Below are 18,626 nucleotides of genomic sequence, written 5' to 3'. Positions count from 1 at the left end.
CTTCCAACTCCCAGGACTTGCCATGGCATGATTCCCTCTTGGTGGGATGGCAGCCTCCTCCTGACTCTCTATTTTCTCCACTCGGTCCTCTCTCCCAACAGGTGCACTGCCAACCCAAGACATGTCCTGCTGCGACCCGTGCGTGCCATGCCGGCCCTGCGGCCCCACTCCTCTGGCCAGCAGCTGCAATGAGCCCTGTGTCAGCAGTGCCAGGGACTCCACCATCGTCATTGAGCCCTCTCCCGTGGTGGTGACCCTGCCCGGACCCATCCTCAGCTCCTTCCCGCAGAACACCGCCGTGGGCTCCTCCACCTCCGCTGCTGTTGGCAGCATCCTCAGCTGTCAGGGCGTGCCCATCACCTCGGGGAGCTTTGACCTCTCCTGCATTTCCAACCGCTACTGTGGCAGAAGGTGCTACTAGAGATGCTGGGCACTGCTCCCAGTCAAGGTCCCCCACAATCTCACGACACGGTGCTGGACAGGAGAACTGACTTTGTGCTGCTGTTTTCAGAGTAGATGACCACCCCTGTCATGACAGACAGGAGGGCCTCACCTGGCTTCTCTATCTACATGGCCAATGGTCTAACTGTATTCCCTTCCACTCACTTTTCTCTCTTTTCTTTGTTGTCTGTTATCTCCCCAAAACTCTCTGGGACGTTCCCAGGGACCTGCTAGCCTCTCTCCTCTGAGGGGCATTTAGGTGGTTGTCCCGTGGCATTTCTGCCATGGGAAAAGGGGAACAGATTCTTGTCTGCTTCTGCTGCTCCCTGCCTTTGGGATCTGCACTTTGGCTGACATCATTTCCCTCCCTAGACTTATTAAACATTTGCTGCAACCTTCATTGCATCCCTGTATGGTTTGTCCTTCTTCTGCCTACTATGGCCAGATGAGAAAATTCTTGCTCTGAAACGATGAAGCCCCAGTCTGTAACTTCCCTACTAGTGGGGTGGCGGGTGGGGGAATTGGGGGGATGGGGAGGCAACTGTAGAAATTCAGCCTTCATTGAAGGCCACATCTAGAGCAGGCTTGCTGCATGTGTGCCTGTAAATTTGCAGGACTCCTCTTGTCCACATGGCCTGGCCAGGCTCCGTGGAAGTCCTGGACAGATGCTGGATGGAGTTTTCAGACAGGCAACTGACAGGTCTTGCCTGGGCTTGAGCCCTTGTCCCACTTCTTACCTCAACTCTGACGTAACACATCTGCTGCCTTTATTGAAGCAATAATTGATAGATGCTTCCCAGATAGAAGAAACTGACATCGGAAACCGATGTCTGACACGGATTGGCAGACTTACTCTTGAGTGTAATTTCTTCTCTTGATAATGTTCAAATTGTTCTGGATGCTAGAATCCACAAAAATTTGAAGCCGATGACTCTAAAAGGATGAGGAAAACTTCAAAAGGAAGAGGAAGAAAGAAATAGGCTGGATCCATGAGAAGGAAGTGAAGAGACCCCAGGCACCCTGGCCCCAGGAAGGGGGCAAGAAGGGAGAGGAAAACGCAGGGTGATGGGCCCAGGTGAGGAAAACAGTGCTGCTGTTGGCATCATCCTCAGCTGTCAGGGCGTGCCCATCACCTCGGGGGGCTTTGACCTCTCCTGCATTTCCAACCGCTACTGTGGCAGAAGGTGCAACTGAAGCAGTGCTGGGCACTGCTCCCAGTCAAGGTCCCCCACAGTCTCACGACACGGTGCTGGACAGGAGAACTGACTTTCTGCCACTGTTTTCAGTGTAGATGACCACGTCTGGCTTGCTCTCTCAGGACAGCAGGGGCCAGGCCGGCATCTCTGACAACACGGCCCATGTCTACCAATATTCTCTTCCACTCATTCTTTCTCACCCTTCTCTTTGTTCTCCGTTGCTCTCCCCAGAACTCTCTGGGAAGGTCCCAGGGACCTGCTGGCCTCTCTCCTCTGAGGGGCATTTAGGTGGCTGTCCCATGGCTCTTCTGCCATAGGAAAAGGGGAACAGATTCCAGTCTGCTTCTGCTGCTCTCTGCCCTTGGGATCTCCACTTCAACTCACATCCATTCCCTCCTTAGGCTCATTAAACATTTGCCGCAACCTTCATTGCATCCCTGTATGGTTTGTCCTTCTTCTGCCTCCTATGGCCAGATGAGAAAATTCTTGCTCTGAGACGATGAAGCACAAGTCTCTATCTTCCCTACTAGTGGGGTGGCAGGGGGGGAAGTGGGGGGTTGGGGAGGCAAGTGTAGACATTCAGCCTTCAGTGAAGGCCTCATCTAGAGCAGCCTTGTCCCAGCTCTGCTGCGTGTGTCCCTTTGTGTACATTTGCAGACCTCCCGTTATCCACATGGCCTGGCCAGGCTCCGTGGAAGTCCTGGACAGTCGCTGAATGGAGTATTCAGCCAGAGCACAGGGGTACCAGGCGGAGGGATTCTAAACAGGTGCGGAGGTTGAAGATCCCACAGGGGTGCTTTGAGGATTGGTTCGGGCAGGGTCACGAGCCCAGAAGACGGCTCAGGGATGATGGTGGAGTCCTGGCACTGTCTGACATAGGGTTCACTGCTGCTGCTGGACAGAGGGGTCTGGCCGCAGGGCTGGCATGACAGGCCCCCGCTTACAGCAGGACTAATCATCGGGCTGAAGGGGCACCTGTTGGGAGAGAGAGCAGAGACAAAGCAGCGCATTGCATCCCAGACTCCCACAGTGTTTTCATTTGAAAGGTTGCCTTAATGGTCTTCTTACCAAACTTTCAGCTAGAATAATTAATGTCACTGTGTGGCCTGCTTCAGGCTAGACCCATGAGAAGGAAACGAAGAGACCCAGGGACCCAGGCCCCAGGAAGGGGGCAAGAAGGGAGAGAAAACGCAGGGTGATGGGCCCAGGTGAGGAAAACAGTGGCAAACACCTATGCGATAAAGTTAATTTTCTAAGTATAACATCAGAAGGTGAGACAATACAATAGAATACAGTACGACTGCAATTAAATCCAACAAAATGAGAGTTTGCAAAACCAAAGCCCTTCCTGTAATGCTGTAGCCTGGAAAAACAAGGGAGCAGTGATAGGAGAGCGCGCAGCTGTGTGACTCCCAGTCTGTTTTTGCTTTTCCTCCACCAAGCAGACAGCAGAAGCGGAAGAATGAAGTCTCCTGGCAGTTACCGTTCGTTCTTCCCTTCTGTGACCAAGTGACCAGAAATACCCCACGCAATCAAAAGAGTGTAGAGTACCTGATAAGACAAAAATACTGATTCCAATAATACCCCATCCTGCTAACAGGTCATTTTCAAGTATGGGCAGTCCTTCTCCACAGGCCTCCTCTCACTGTGTTCTCTCAGACTGTGGACAGACCTGGCATTGCAATCACCCAAGTGCAATATACCTTGCACGTGACCTACATGAATTTCAAATGGGCTGATTTTCATGCCTGTCTTGGTCCCTAAGGATGCCATCAATTACCTCTGTCCCATCACATGCCCCATTCACCTTAGTCCAATTGGCAAATTTCCTGAGGGTACAATCAACCACACCATCTACGTCACAGCTAGAAGCTGCTTTCTCCAGTCCTGGAGGGTGGTGCACTTTCAGTCTCATCAGGTGGCCTCCAATGTGCTCTGCTCCTACAGTCGGAGGGTTTTTGCTCCCCCGACCCCTGCCTACAGGTTCAAGGATGTGAGAGACCTGGGATGCCTGATTACCAAGGAAGGCCAGGGCAAAGAACTTGCTGAGTATCGCTGCCTTAACAATGTCAGTTGAAGACTCGTCACCATGCTCACTGATCTGAGGTAGGACGTTCTACTTCAGCTGTGTCTTCTGACCAGGGAACCTCTAGAATCTCATTGTTTTAGTTATCACACCTCTCAACAAGTTCACCTCCACCTGAGCCCCGGCAGTCATGATTGCATCTCTGCACATCTGGACAGCAGGCCTGCAGACTTCCTAGGCCACTCATCCCAGCTTCCACTGGCGATACCTTTCCTCAGTATCCCCAGTTTGACCATCCAGTCCTTGCTCAGCTGCTCATACTGGTGTCCGTCCTTCCCTGCATCATTTCTGTCCCTTTGGGAGGGAGAGCTCTTCTGCTCTCAGAAAGGTGTCCTGAAAGGACTGCCTGCTCTGCTCAGTTCCTGTGTCCCTAAGGACAGCCTCCCAGAATACCTCCATTAACATGGGATGCAGACAGGGAATAGGAGAGGTGACATCAATAACTTAACTTCTTCACTAGGAGGATTTTGACATAATCAAGAGAAGGAGGAACTGGGAAAATGTGGTTCTGTAGACGCATCACAACAGATCTCGGTTTTGAATGCAGGTGACGCCAGCCCAGAAGCAGCTACAGGACACTGCCCTGAAGCAAGCAGCACGTGGGTTATTTACACGTAGAAGGTTTTGGTGCCAGGGTGAGAGCAGGAGCCGGCACCCAGGCCAGGGCCAGGCCCCTCTTGGGCCTGGCTGAAGGCTCCACACAGTGGCTACAGCGCACCAAGCCAGGAGGCCAACAGAAGGCCAGGCCGGACACCGGCTCTCATTGGTCAAGAAGCCCGGTCCCGTGAGGTGCTCCAGGCTCTAAGGGATAGGTCTAAGCAGAGACACAGCCAGGCAACGGCTAACAGCCATTGGCTAAATAGGAATCGCGGATGACTTCCTCTGCTTCAACAGAGGGTGCCTGAAAGATGAAATTGCAGCAGTGGGCGCCACCCAGATCTAGAAGAATGATGGAACCTCCCACCGGTGATTCCCACTCAAGCCGTGGCTTTCTCCTTTGGACATCTGTGCGCAAACGACAAGAACAGAAACTCTGCACGACACAGAAGAGGATGCAGCAAGTGTTTAATGAGTCAGAGGAGGGAAACGATGTCACTGCAAGCGCAGGCAGCAAGTGTGGGGAGCAGCAGCAACGGGCATGAACCTGTTGCCCAGTGCTACGACAGCGTTGCCACCAGGCCCACACTTACTGGCCGAGCAATGAAGAGAGGCGTCAGGTCTCTTTAGGCTGGTTTTCAGGGTACAGACAGAGATGTCTGAGGCAAACAGACAAGCGAGATACTAGATAGGAAGAGAGAGCAAAAGAGAATACGGTTAGACTTTCTCTATGTGGTCAGGGAAGTCCAGCAGGCCCCGTCCTGTGTGTGTTGCAGGGCAGAGAGAGCAGCACCACATTTGTTCTCCTGTCCAGTGGCATGCTGTGATTTCCACGGGGACCTTGACTGGGAGCAGTGCCCAGCACCTTCAGTTGCACCTTCTGCCACAGTAGCGGTTGGAAATGCAGGAGAGGTCAAAGCCCCCCGAGGTGATGGGCACGCCCTGACAGCTGAGGATGCTGCCAACAGCAGCGGAGGTGGAGGAGCCCACGGCGGTGTTCTGCGGGAAGGAGCTGAGGATGGGTCCGGGCAGGGTCACCACCACGGGAGAGGGCTCAATGACGATGGTGGAGTTCTGGCACTGCCTGACACAGGGCTCATTGCAGCTGCTGGCCAGAGGGGTCGGGCCGCAGGGCCGGCATGGCACGCACGGGTCGCAGCAGGACATGACTTGGGACTGGAGGTGCACCTGTTGGGAGTGAGAGTAGGAAGGAAGCAGAACACGGGGATACATGAGGAACAGAGGTCCAACAGGCCACAACTAAATCAAAGCACGTACACTCTTGGCAGCTGAAGGATGCAAAGACGAAGTCAAAGGATTCTTGGACTCCAAATATCCAGCTATCTGCTGGCCCAAAATACCCTCCCGTGCCTATCCAGCTAGTTCCCAAATTTGAGCCCCCACGCTACCTACACACGGGCTCGGAGTCCAGGACAAATCTGCACTTCTCTTCCCCGTGACAAGTCCCACCGTTTGGCATGACACAAAGGTGATAACTTCTCAGACACTCACTGTGCTGAGACCTCCTTTAGTTGAGCCGGAAGGACAGAGAGGAGCTTCACACTCACCTGGTTCCCAAGGAGAAGATGGTAAGAGCGGTGGAGGAGAGAGCAAGGAGCTGGGCTCCCTTTTATACCGGACCTAAGATGACCTATATCCAGAGGCATTGCTTATAGTGGTGATTATTTGCTGACACGCTTTTCTTGCCCAGAATGCAAATCATCCCAGATAATGATATGGGTGGTCTGCTGGCTTCCTGAGCAGTTCGGTTTCATTTCTGGCTTTACGCCATGTCACTTCCTGACTGAAGGCATCTTCTGGGAGGCAGGAAGGGAAGCCCAAGCATTTCCGCACCACAAACACCAGTGAGAGCAACAGACTCATTTTGTGTGCTACCAGAGTCCAGCCAAGGCAGATGATGTCAGCCTAGGTCACTCCTTAAGGTTTCTTAGGGGCCCTTCTGGCAAGAGCTGTACCAGCTCGTGAGTGTGGAGTCTTGACCCCTTCTCTGTGTGGCCAATTCTGCTGCTGTGTTTTGTCTCCTTGCTTTTTGTCTCACTCATCACGGAATGGGGCACCAAGTTGCGCAGAGTCCTCTCCAGACCTCAAAATGTCTCAAGAGCAAAGGCTGCAACAGGAGGGCTATTTTAATAAGAAAAAAATGACGGGAGCCATACAGACAGCAGGTAAATCATATACCCTCCCAGGTGGGGGAACCGCTGATTTCAAGAAGAATCACACAGGACTAAGGATTATTCCCATATCTCACTCTGTAGGTCTTGATCCAAGGCATCAGGGCTGAGGGAGTTCATGCAGAAGCCCAGCAGAAGCCAGCAGGATCACAGAATCACAGATTTGCAGGGACTGGAAGGGACCTCGAGAGATCATCTTCAGATGAGCTGAACATGTAGCAATGTCCAATGCTACAGTACCTGTTTGTTGCCTTGCTGGGGTCAAGGTACACATCGTTCACTGCTGTCCCCTCATCCACCCAGTGGGTGATGATATCACAAAATCCTGTGAGGTTGCTCAAGCATGATTTCTCCTTTGGTGAATCCGTGTTCACTGCTTCCAATCAACTTCTTTCCTTCCAACTACTTGGGCATAGCATCCACAAGGCCAGGGCACTCACCACATTAAGCAGGGGATCCACACTTTCTCTTGTCTTGCTTGTCCCCGTGACATACTTCAAGAAGACTTTCACGTTATCCTTGATCTCTCTCACCAAATGTAATTCTCTCTGGGCCTTAGCCTTCCTTCTTGCATCCTTACAGACTCAGACACCAGTCTGAGTATTTCCCTCCCAAGTGACCAGGCTCATGATGCACATTGTAAAGACAACTTTTCCTCCCCTGGAGTTTCTCCGTGAGTGCCATGCTCGTCCATGCTGGTCTCCTGCCCTTTATGCTTGATTTCTAAACAAAAGTAGATCGCAGTGTGACTGCACGGCAAATCTGCATGAGCGGGGTTCTGTCTGTGCTCTTCCCAACCTGCAGCACATGCTGGGTTACAGCCATGAGTGAGCTTAGCTGCAGAGTGGCTGCAAAACTCCTCGAGCAGAGAAGAAAGCAGCTGCCTGCCTGCAACGTGCCTGCAAGGCAAAGGCAGAAGGTCAGAGGGCAGCAAGATGGTGCAGGAGAGGATGGGACAGCACCGGACGGGATGGCAAAATACGAGGAGACAAACCAGGAGGGCAGAATTTTCCAGAAACTTGTGTCAAGTGGAATCGTGTCCCACTCCGGAGATGGTACACCTCCTGCAAGAAAGGCCCCTAAGAAAGGCCCCAGAGGAGTGACCCGGGCTGACGTCATTTCCACTTGCTGGACTCTTGTAGCACATGAATTCACTCTGTTTCCCACCCTGGTGTCTGTGGTGTGGGAATGCTTGGGCCTCCCCTCATTACTCTCAAAAGATGCCTTCAGCGTGGCATGGAAATTACACAAAGCTGGAAACACAGCAGTGCTGCGCAGGAAGCCAGCACACTGTCCATATCATTAGCTAGGATGCTTGGCATTCAAGAGGCGCTTGTCAGAAAATAATCACTACTGCAAGTCTCTGATGTCTCTGGATATGGGTCAGCTTCGGTCCACTATAAAAGACAGCCCAGCTCCTTACTCTCTCATTCGCTTCTCTTGCCTCCTTCTTCCTGGGAACCAGGCGAGTGTGAGCCCCATTCCTGTTCTCTCTCTCTCTCTCTCTCTTCATCAGGAGGCCCTGAGGTCTATAGACCTCTCATGTGCTACCAGCTCTGTACCATGACAAAGCTTGCAGCTGCTGGTCGTGGGAAAGGGAAGTGGGCAGAAGGTTGGTCCTGGACGGTAGCTGGGACTGCACTGCGGGGCTTCTGGGCTAGGATCTAAGAAGTAGCTTGATAGGCACCGGGTGCTTCTTTCTGGGACCTGGCAGGAACAGACCAGGAAGCCGATGATCATCCGTGCACAGCCTCCAACTCCCAGGACTGCATGGGCATGATTCCCTCTTGGTGGGATGGCAGCCTCCTCCTGACTCTCTATTTTCTCCACTCGGTCCTCTCTCCCAACAGGTGCACTGCCAACCCAAAGACATGTCCTGCTGCGACCCGTGCGTGCCATGCCGGCCCTGCGGCCCCACTCCTCTGGCCAGCAGCTGCAATGAGCCCTGTGTCAGGCAGTGCCAGGACTCCACCATCGTCATTGAGCCCTCTCCCGTGGTGGTGACCCTGCCCGGACCCATCCTCAGCTCCTTCCCGCAGAACACCGCCGTGGGCTCCTCCACCTCCGCTGCTGTTGGCAGCATCCTCAGCTGTCAGGGCGTGCCCATCACCTCGGGGGGCTTTGACCTCTCCTGCATTTCCAACCGCTACTGTGGCAGAAGGTGCAACTGAAGGTGCTGGGCACTGCTCCCAGTCAAGGTCCCCCACAATCTCACGACACGGTGCTGGACAGGAGAACTGACTTTCTGCCACTGTTTTCAGTGTAGATGACCACGTCTGGCTTGCTCTCTCAGGACAGCAGGGGCCAGGCCGGCATCTCTGACAACACGGCCCATGTCTACCAATATTCTCTTCCACTCATTCTTTCTCACCCTTCTCTTTGTTCTCCGTTGCTCTCCCCAGAACTCTCTGGGAAGGTCCCAGGGACCTGCTGGCCTCTCTCCTCTGAGGGGCATTTAGGTGGGTGTCCCATGGCTCTTCTGCCATAGGAAAAGGGGAACAGATTCCAGTCTGCTTCTGCTGCTCTCTGCCCTTGGGATCTCCACTTCAACTCACATCCATTCCCTCCTTAGGCTCATTAAACATTTGCCGCAACCTTCATTGCATCCCTGTATGGTTTGTCCTTCTTCTGCCTCCTATGGCCAGATGAGAAAATTCTTGCTCTGAGACGATGAAGCACAAGTCTCTAACTTCCCTACTAGTGGGGTGGCAGGTGGGGAAGTGGGGACTGGGGAGGCAACTGTAGACATTCAGCCTTCAGTGAAGGCCTCATCTAGAGCAGCCTTGTCCCAGCTCTGCTGCGTGTGTCCCTTTGTGTACATTTGCAGACCTCCCGTTATCCACATGGCCTGGCCAGGCTCCGTGGAAGTCCTGGACAGTCGCTGAATGGAGTATTCAGCCAGAGCACAGGGGTACCAGGCGGAGGGATTCTAAACAGGTGCGGAGGTTGAAGATCCCACAGGGGTGCTTTGAGGATTGGTTCGGGCAGGGTCATGAGCCCAGAAGACGGCTCAGGGATGATGGTGGAGTCCTGGCACTGTCTGACATAGGGTTCACTGCTGCTGCTGGACAGAGGGGTCTGTCCGCAGGGCTGGCATGACAGGCCCCGCTTACAGCAGGACTAATCATCGGGCTGAAGGGGCACCTATTGGGAGAGAGAGCAGAGACAAAGCAGCGCATTGCATCCCAGACTCCCACAGTGTTTTCATTTGAAAGGTTGCCTTAATGGTCTTCTTACCAAACTTTCAGCTAGAATAATTAATGTCACTGTGTGGCCTGCTTCAGGCTAGACCCATGAGAAGGAAACGAAGAGCCCCAGGGACCCAGGCCCCAGGAAGGGGGCAAGAAGGGAGAGAAAACGCAGGGTGATGGGCCCAGGTGAGGAAAACAGTGGCAAACCCCTATGCGATAAAGTTAATTTTCTAAGTATAACATCAGAAGGTGAGACAATACAATAGAATACAGTACGACTGCAATTAAATCCAACAAAATGAGAGTTTGCAAAACCAAAGCCCTTCCTGTAATGCTGTAGCCTGGAAAAACAAGGGAGCAGTGATAGGAGAGCGCGCAGCTGTGTGACTCCCAGTCTGTTTTTGCTTTTCCTCCACCAAGCAGACAGCAGAAGCGGAAGAATGAAGTCTCCTGGCAGTTACAGTTCGTTCTTCCCTTCTGTGACCAAGTGACCAGAAATACCCCACGCAATCAAAAGAGTGTAGAGTACCTGATAAGACAAAAATACTGATTCCAACAATACCCCATCCTGCTTACAGGTCATTTTCGAGTATGGGCAGTCCTTCTCCACAGGCCTCCTCTCACTGTGTTCTCTCAGACTGTGGACAGACCTGGCATTGCAATCACCCAAGTGCAATATACCTTGCACGTGACCTACATGAATTTCAAATGGGCTGATTTTCATGCCTGTCTTGGTCCCTAAGGATGCCATCAATTACCTCTGTCCCATCACATGCCCCATTCACCTTAGTCCAATTGGCAAATTTCCTGAGGGTACAATCAACCACACCATCTACGTCACAGCTAGAAGCTGCTTTCTCCAGTCCTGGAGGGTGGTGCACTTTCAGTCTCATCAGGTGGCCTCCAATGTGCTCTGCTCCTACAGTCGGAGGGTTTTTGCTCCCCCGACCCCTGCCTACAGGTTCAAGGATGTGAGAGACCTGGGATGCCTGATTACCAAGGAAGGCCAGGGCAAAGAACTTGCTGAGTATCGCTGCCTTAACAATGTCAGTTGAAGACTCGTCACCATGCTCACTGATCTGAGGTAGGACGTTCTACTTCAGCTGTGTCTTCTGACCAGGGAACCTCTAGAATCTCATTGTTTTAGTTATCACACCTCTCAACAAGTTCACCTCCACCTGAGCCCCGGCAGTCATGATTGCATCTCTGCACATCTGGACAGCAGGCCTGCAGACTTCCTAGGCCACTCATCCCAGCTTCCACTGGCTATACCTTTCCTCAGTATCCCCAGTTTGACCATCCAGTCCTTGCTCAGCTGCTCATACTGGTGTCCGTCCTTCCCTGCATCATTTCTGTCCCTTTGGGAGGGAGAGCTCTTCTGCTCTCAGAAAGGTGTCCTGAAAGGACTGCCTGCTCTGCTCAGTTCCTGTGTCCCTAAGGACAGCCTCCCAGAATACCTCCATTAACATGGGATGCAGACAGGGAATAGGAGAGGCGACATCAATAACTTAACTTCTTCACTAGGAGGATTTTGACATAATCAAGAGAAGGAGGAACTGGGAAAATGTGGTTCTGTAGACGCATCACAACAGATCTCGGTTTTGAATGCAGGTGACGCCAGCCCAGAAGCAGCTACAGGACACTGCCCTGAAGCAAGCAGCACGTGGGTTATTTACACGTAGAAGGTTTTGGTGCCAGGGTGAGAGCAGGAGCTGGCACCCAGGCCAGGGCCAGGCCCCTCTTGGGCCTGGCTGAAGGCTCCACACAGGGGCTACAGCGCACCAAGCCAGGAGGCCAACAGAAGGCCAGGCCGGACACCGGCTCTCATTGGTCAAGAAGCCCGGTCCCGTGAGGTGCTCCAGGCTCTAAGGGATAGGTCTAAGCAGAGACACAGCCAGGCAACGGCTAACAGCCATTGGCTAAATAGGAATCGCGGATGACTTCCTCTGCTTCAACAGAGGGTGCCTGAAAGATGAAATTGCAGCAGTGGGCACCACCCAGATCTAGAAGAATGATGGAACCTCCCACCGGTGATTCCTACTCAAGCCGTGGCTTTCTCCTTTGGACATCTGTGCGCAAACGACAAGAACAGAAACTCTGCACGACACAGAAGAGGATGCAGCAAGTGTTTAATGAGTCAGAGGAGGGAAACGATGTCACTGCAAGCGCAGGCAGCAAGTGTGGGGAGCAGCAGCAACGGGCATGAACCTGTTGCCCAGTGCTACGACAGCGTTGCCACCAGGCCCACACTTACTGGCCGAGAAATGAAGAGAGGCGTCAGGTCTCTTTAGGCTGGTTTTCAGGGTACAGACAGAGATGTCTGAGGCAAACAGACAAGCGAGATACTAGATGGGAAGAGAGAGCAAAAGAGAATACGGGTAGACTTTCTTGGTGTGGTCAGGGAAGTCCAGCAGGCCCCGTCCTGTGTGTGTTGCAGGGCAGAAAGAGCAGCACCACATTTGTTCTCCTGTCCAGTGGCATGCTGTGATTTCCACGGGGACCTTGACTGGGAGCAGTGCCCAGCACCTTCAGTTGCACCTTCTGCCACAGTAGCGGTTAGAAATGCAGGAGAGGTCAAAGCCCCCCGAGGTGATGGGCACGCCCTGACAGCTGAGGATGCTGCCAACAGCAGCGGAGGTGGAGGAGCCCACGGCGGTGTTCTGCGGGAAGGAGCTGAGGATGGGTCCGGGCAGGGTCACCACCACGGGAGAGGGCTCAATGACGATGGTGGAGTTCTGGCACTGCCTGACACAGGGCTCATTGCAGCTGCTGGCCAGAGGGGTTGGGCCGCAGGGCCGGCATGGCACACATGGGTCGCAGCAGGACATGACTTGGGACTGGAGGTGCACCTGTTGGGAGTGAGAGCAGGAAGGAAGCAGAACACGGGGATACATGAGGAACAGAGGTCCAACAGGCCACAACTAAATCAAAGCACGTACACTCTTGGCAGCTGAAGGATGCAAAGACGAAGTCAAAGGATTCTTGGACTCCAAATATCCAGCTATCTGCTGGCCCAAAATACCCTCCCGTGCCTATCCAGCTAGTTCCCAAATTTGAGCCCCCACGCTACCTACACACGGGCTCGGAGTCCAGGACAAATCTGCACTTCTCTTCCCCGTGACAAGTCCCACCATTTGGCATGACACAAAGGTGATAACTTCTCAGACACTCACTGTGCTGAGACCTCCTTTAGTTGAGCCGGAAGGACAGAGAGGAGCTTCACACTCACCTGGTTCCCAAGGAGAAGATGGTAAGAGCGGTGGATGAGAAAGCAAGGAGCTGGGCTCCCTTTTATACCGGACCTAAGATGACCTATATCCAGAGGCATTGCTTATAGTGGTGATTATTTGCTGACACGCTTTTCTTGTCCAGAATGCAAATCATCCCAGATAATGATATGGGTGGTCTGCTGGCTTCCTGAGCAGTTCGGTTTCATTTCTGGCTTTACGCCATGTCACTTCCTGACTGAAGGCATCTTCTGGGAGGCAGGAAGGGAAGCCCAAGCATTTCCGCACCACAAACACCAGTGAGAGCAACAGACTCATTTTGTGTGCTACCAGAGTCCAGCCAAGGCAGATGATGTCAGCCTAGGTCACTCCTTAAGGTTTCTTAGGGGCCCTTCTGGCAAGAGCTGTACCAGCTCGTGAGTGTGGAGTCTTGACCCCTTCTCTGTGTGGCCAATTCTGCTGCTGTGTTTTGTCTCCTTGCTTTTTGTCTCACTCATCACGGAATGGGGCACCAAGTTGCGCAGAGTCTTCTCCAGACCTCAAAATGTCTCAAGAGCAAAGGCTGCAACAGGAGGGCTATTTTAATAAGAAAAAAATGACGGGAGCCATACAGACAGCAGGTAAATCATATACCCTCCCAGGTGGGGGAACCGCTGATTTCAAGAAGAATCACACAGGACTAAGAGGATTATTCCCATGTCTCACTCTGTAGGTCTTGATCCAAGGCATCAGGGCAGAGGGAGTTCATGCAGAAGCCCAGCAAAAGCCAGCAGGATCACAGAATCACAGATTTGCAGGGACTGGAAGGGACCTCGAGAGATCATCTTCAGATGAGCTGAACATGTAGCAATGTCCAATGCTACAGTACCTGTTTGTTGCCTTGCTGGGGTCAAGGTACACATCGTTCACTGCTGTCCCCTCATCCACCCAGTGGGTGATGATATCACAAAATCCTGTGAGGTTGCTCAAGCATGATTTCTCCTTTGGTGAATCCGTGTTCACTGCTTCCAATCAACTTCTTTCCTTCCAACTACTTGGGCATAGCATCCACAAGGCCAGGGCACTCACCACATTAAGCAGGGGATCCACACTTTCTCTTGTCTTGCTTGTCCCCGTGACATACTTCAAGAAGACTTTCACGTTATCCTTGATCTCTCTCACCAAATGTAATTCTCTCTGGGCCTTAGCCTTCCTTCTTGCATCCTTACAGACTCAGACACCAGTCTGAGTATTTCCCTCCCAAGTGACCAGGCTCATGATGCACATTGTAAAGACAACTTTTCCTCCCCTGGAGTTTCTCCGTGAGTGCCATGCTCGTCCATGCTGGTCTCCTGCCCTTGATGCTTGATTTCTAAACAAAAGTAGATCGCAGTGTGACTGCACGGCAAACCTGCATGAGCGGGGTTCTGTCTGTGCTCTTCCCAACCTGCAGCACATGCTGGGTTACAGCCATGAGTGAGCTTAGCTGCAGAGTGGCTGCAAAACTCCTCGAGCAGAGAAGAAAGCAGCTGCCTGCCTGCAACGTGCCTGCAAGGCAAAGGCAGAAGGTCAGAGGGCAGCAAGATGGTGCAGGAGAGGATGGGACAGCACCGGACGGGATGGCAAAATACGAGGAGACAAACCAGGAGGGCAGAATTTTCCAGAAACTTGTGTCAAGTGGAATCGAGTCCCACTCCGGAGATGGTACACCTCCTGCAAGAAAGGCCCCTAAGAAAGGCCCCAGAGGAGTGACCCGGGCTGACGTCATTTCCACTTGCTGGACTCTTGTAGCACATGAATTCACTCTGTTTCCCACCCTGGTGTCTGTGGTGTGGGAATGCTTGGGCCTCCCCTCATTACTCTCAAAAGATGCCTTCAGCGTGGCATGGAAATTACACAAAGCTGGAAACACAGCAGTGCTGCGCAGGAAGCCAGCACACTGTCCATATCATTAGCTAGGATGCTTGGCATTCAAGAGGCGCTTGTCAGAAAATAATCACTACTGCAAGTCTCTGATGTCTCTGGATATGGGTCAGCTTCGCTCCACTATAAAAGACAGCCCAGCTCCTTACTCTCTCATTCGCTTCTCTTGCCTCCTTCTTCCTGGGAACCAGGCGAGTGTGAGCCCCCTTCCTGTCTCTCTCTCTCTCTCTCTCTTCATCAGGAGGCCCTGAGGTCTATAGACCTCTCATGTGCTACCAGCTCTGTACCATGACAAAGCTTGCAGCTGCTGGTCGTGGGAAAGGGAAGTGGGCAGAAGGTTGGTCCTGGACGGTAGCTGGGACTGCACTGCGGGGCTTCTGGGCTAGGATCTAAGAAGTAGCTTGATAGGCACCGGGTGCTTCTTTCTGGGACCTGGCAGGAACAGACCAGGAAGCCGATGATCATCCGTGCACAGCTTCCAACTCCCAGGACTGCATGGGCATGATTCCCTCTTGGTGGGATGGCAGCCTCCTCCTGACTCTCTATTTTCTCCACTCGGTCCTCTCTCCCAACAGGTGCACCGCCAACCCAAAGACATGTCCTGCTGCGACCCGTGCGTGCCATGCCGGCCCTGCGGCCCCACTCCTCTGGCCAGCAGCTGCAATGAGCCCTGTGTCAGGCAGTGCCAGGACTCCACCATCGTCATTGAGCCCTCTCCCGTGGTGGTGACCCTGCCCGGACCCATCCTCAGCTCCTTCCCGCAAAACACCGCCGTGGGCTCCTCCACCTCCGCTGCTGTTGGCAGCATCCTCAGCTGTCAGGGCGTGCCCATCACCTCGGGGGGCTTTGACCTCTCCTGCATTTCCAACCGCTACTGTGGCAGAAGGTGCAACTGAAGGTGCTGGGCACTGCTCCCAGTCAAGGTCCCCCACAATCTCACGACACGGTGCTAGACAGGAGAACTGACTTTCTGCCACTGTTTTCAGTGTAGATGACCACGTCTGGCTTGCTCTCTCAGGACAGCAGGGGCCAGGCCGGCATCTCTGACAACACGGCCCATGTCTACCAATATTCTCTTCCACTCATTCTTTCTCACCCTTCTCTTTGTTCTCCGTTGCTCTCCCCAGAAGTCTCTGGGAAGGTCCCAGGGACCTGCTGGCCTCTCTCCTCTGAGGGGCATTTAGGTGGGTGTCCCATGGCTCTTCTGCCATAGGAAAAGGGGAACAGATTCCAGTCTGCTTCTGCTGCTCTCTGCCCTTGGGATCTCCACTTCAACTCACATCCATTCCCTCCTTAGGCTCATTAAACATTTGCCGCAACCTTCATTGCATCCCTGTATGGTTTGTCCTTCTTCTGCCTCCTATGGCCAGATGAGAAAATTCTTGCTCTGAGACGATGAAGCACAAGTCTCTAACTTCCCTACTAGTGGGGTGGCAGGTGGGGAAGTGGGGGGTTGGGGAGGCAACTGTAGACATTCAGCCTTCAGTGAAGGCCTCATCTAGAGCAGCCTTGTCCCAGCTCTGCTGCGTGTGTCCCTTTGTGTACATTTGCAGACCTCCCGTTATCCACATGGCCTGGCCAGGCTCCGTGGAAGTCCTGGACAGTCGCTGAATGGAGTATTCAGCCAGAGCACAGGGGTACCAGGCGGAGGGATTCTAAACAGGTGCGGAGGTTGAAGATCCCACAGGGGTGCTTTGAGGATTGGTTCGGGCAGGGTCACGAGCCCAGAAGACGGCTCAGGGATGATGGTGGAGTCCTGGCACTGTCTGACATAGGGTTCACTGCTGCTGCTGGACAGAGGGGTCTGGCCGCAGGGCTGGCATGACAGGCCCCGCTTACAGCAGGACTAATCATCGGGCTGAAGGGGCACCTGTTGGGAGAGAGAGCAGAGACAAAGCAGCGCATTGCATCCCAGACTCCCACAGTGTTTTCATTTGAAAGGTTGCCTTAATGGTCTTCTTACCAAACTTTCAGCTAGAATAATTAATGTCACTGTGTGGCCTGCTTCAGGCTAGACCCATGAGAAGGAAACGAAGAGCCCCAGGGACCCAGGCCCCAGGAAGGGGGCAAGAAGGGAGAGAAAACGCAGGGTGATGGGCCCAGGTGAGGAAAACAGTGGCAAACCCCTATGCGATAAAGTTAATTTTCTAAGTATAACATCAGAAGGTGAGACAATACAATAGAATACAGTACGACTGCAATTAAATCCAACAAAATGAGAGTTTGCAAAACCAAAGCCCTTCCTGTAATGCTGTAGCCTGGAAAAACAAGGGAGCAGTGATAGGAGAGCGCGCAGCTGTGTGACTCCCAGTCTGTTTTTGCTTTTCCTCCACCAAGCAGACAGCAGAAGCGGAAGAATGAAGTCTCCTGGCAGTTACCGTTCGTTCTTCCCTTCTGTGACCAAGTGACCAGAAATACCCCACGCAATCAAAAGAGTGTAGAGTACCTGACAAGACAAAAATACTGATTCCAATAATACCCCATCCTGCTAACAGGTCATTTTCAAGTATGGGCAGTCCTTCTCCACAGGCCTCCTCTCACTGTGTTCTCTCAGACTGTGGACAGACCTGGCATTGCAATCACCCAAGTGCAATATACCTTGCACGTGACCTACATGAATTTCAAATGGGCTGATTTTCATGCCTGTCTTGGTCCCTAAGGATGCCATCAATTACCTCTGTCCCATCACATGCCCCATTCACCTTAGTCCAATTGGCAAATTTCCTGAGGGTACAATCAACCACACCATCTACGTCACAGCTAGAAGCTGCTTTCTCCAGTCCTGGAGGGTGGTGCACTTTCAGTCTCATCAGGTGGCCTCCAATGTGCTCTGCTCCTACAGTCGGAGGGTTTTTGCTCCCCCGACCCCTGCCTACAGGTTCAAGGATGTGAGAGACCTGGGATGCCTGATTACCAAGGAAGGCCAGGGCAAAGAACTTGCTGAGTATCGCTGCCTTAACAATGTCAGTTGAAGACTCGTCACCATGCTCACTGATCTGAGGTAGGACGTTCTACTTCAGCTGTGTCTTCTGACCAGGGAACCTCTAGAATCTCATTGTTTTAGTTATCACACCTCTCAACAAGTTCACCTCCACCTGAGCCCCGGCAGTCATGATTGCATCTCTGCACATCTGGACAGCAGGCCTGCAGACTTCCTAGGCCACTCATCCCAGCTTCCACTGGCTATACCTTTCCTCAGTATCCCCAGTTTGACCATCCAGTCCTTGCTCAGCTGCTCATACTGGTGTCCGTCCTTCCCTGCATCATTTCTGTCCCTTTGGGAGGGAGAGCTCTTCTGCTCTCAGAAAGGTGTCCTGAAAGGACTGCCTGCTCTGCTCAGTTCCTGTGTCCCTAAGGACAGCCTCCCAGAATACCTCCATTAACATGGGATGCAGACAGGGAATAGGAGAGGCGACATCAATAACTTAACTTCTTCACTAGGAGGATTTTGACATAATCAAGAGAAGGAGGAACTGGGAAAATGTGGTTCTGTAGACGCATCACAACAGATCTCGGTTTTGAATGCAGGTGACGCCAGCCCAGAAGCAGCTACAGGACACTGCCCTGAAGCAAGCAGCACGTGGGTTATTTACACGTAGAAGGTTTTGGTGCCAGGGTGAGAGCAGGAGCTGGCACCCAGGCCAGGGCCAGGCCCCTCTTGGGCCTGGCTGAAGGCTCCACACAGTGGCTACAGCGCACCAAGCCAGGAGGCCAACAGAAGGCCAGGCCGGACACCGGCTCTCATTGGTCAAGAAGCCCGGTCCCGTGAGGTGCTCCAGGCTCTAAGGGATAGG

At 53.0% G+C, this 18,626-nt stretch overlaps 4 protein-coding genes across 4 annotated transcripts; 2 read left to right on the top strand and 2 right to left on the bottom strand.

Moving 5' to 3' along the window:
- Window positions 1-5,187: 5,187 nt before the first annotated feature.
- On the bottom strand, window positions 5,188-5,987 carry LOC128088750 (feather keratin Cos1-1/Cos1-3/Cos2-1-like). Its single transcript, XM_052699532.1, has 2 exons — window positions 5,889-5,987; window positions 5,188-5,508 (listed from the first exon to the last, which is right to left on the bottom strand). The coding sequence occupies exons 1-2, from the start codon at window positions 5,985-5,987 to the stop codon at window positions 5,188-5,190; spliced, it is 420 nt and encodes a 139-aa protein (XP_052555492.1).
- A 1,891-nt stretch (window positions 5,988-7,878) lies between these two features.
- On the top strand, window positions 7,879-8,683 carry LOC128088748 (feather keratin Cos1-1/Cos1-3/Cos2-1-like). Its single transcript, XM_052699529.1, has 2 exons — window positions 7,879-7,983; window positions 8,363-8,683. Exons 1-2 carry the CDS (start codon window positions 7,879-7,881, stop codon window positions 8,681-8,683), a joined length of 426 nt encoding a protein of 141 aa, XP_052555489.1.
- Window positions 8,684-12,231: 3,548 nt separating this feature from the next.
- Window positions 12,232-13,031, bottom strand: LOC128088783 (feather keratin Cos1-1/Cos1-3/Cos2-1-like). Its single transcript, XM_052699573.1, has 2 exons — window positions 12,933-13,031; window positions 12,232-12,552 (listed from the first exon to the last, which is right to left on the bottom strand). Exons 1-2 carry the CDS (start codon window positions 13,029-13,031, stop codon window positions 12,232-12,234), a joined length of 420 nt encoding a protein of 139 aa, XP_052555533.1.
- A 1,893-nt stretch (window positions 13,032-14,924) lies between these two features.
- LOC128088782 (feather keratin Cos1-1/Cos1-3/Cos2-1-like) lies at window positions 14,925-15,728 on the top strand. Its single transcript, XM_052699572.1, has 2 exons — window positions 14,925-15,029; window positions 15,408-15,728. The coding sequence occupies exons 1-2, from the start codon at window positions 14,925-14,927 to the stop codon at window positions 15,726-15,728; spliced, it is 426 nt and encodes a 141-aa protein (XP_052555532.1).
- Window positions 15,729-18,626: the final 2,898 nt, after the last annotated feature.

Source organism: Tympanuchus pallidicinctus, unplaced genomic scaffold, assembly GCF_026119805.1.
Source record: "Tympanuchus pallidicinctus isolate F22 unplaced genomic scaffold, pur_lepc_1.0 scaffold37, whole genome shotgun sequence".
Taxonomy (NCBI): Eukaryota; Metazoa; Chordata; class Aves; order Galliformes; family Phasianidae; genus Tympanuchus; species Tympanuchus pallidicinctus.
The sequence above is the reverse complement of the archived record's forward strand: the minus strand, read 5'-3'. Positions and strand labels throughout refer to the sequence as shown.

Excerpts from the sequence above, each read along its gene's own strand:
- LOC128088782 (XM_052699572.1), top strand. The coding sequence starts at position 14,925 with ATGTCTCTGGATATGGGTCAGCTTCGCTCCACTATAAAAGACAGCCCA. Across the intron at positions 15,030-15,407 it reads TTCCTGGGAACCAGGCGAGT|GTGCACCGCCAACCCAAAGA; the intron begins GTGAGCCCCCTT and ends CTCTCCCAACAG.
- LOC128088748 (XM_052699529.1), top strand. The coding sequence starts at position 7,879 with ATGTCTCTGGATATGGGTCAGCTTCGGTCCACTATAAAAGACAGCCCA. Across the intron at positions 7,984-8,362 it reads TTCCTGGGAACCAGGCGAGT|GTGCACTGCCAACCCAAAGA; the intron begins GTGAGCCCCATT and ends CTCTCCCAACAG.
- LOC128088783 (XM_052699573.1), bottom strand. The coding sequence starts at position 13,031 with ATGCCTCTGGATATAGGTCATCTTAGGTCCGGTATAAAAGGGAGCCCA. Across the intron at positions 12,553-12,932 it reads ATCTTCTCCTTGGGAACCAG|GTGCACCTCCAGTCCCAAGT; the intron begins GTGAGTGTGAAG and ends CACTCCCAACAG.
- LOC128088750 (XM_052699532.1), bottom strand. The coding sequence starts at position 5,987 with ATGCCTCTGGATATAGGTCATCTTAGGTCCGGTATAAAAGGGAGCCCA. Across the intron at positions 5,509-5,888 it reads ATCTTCTCCTTGGGAACCAG|GTGCACCTCCAGTCCCAAGT; the intron begins GTGAGTGTGAAG and ends CACTCCCAACAG.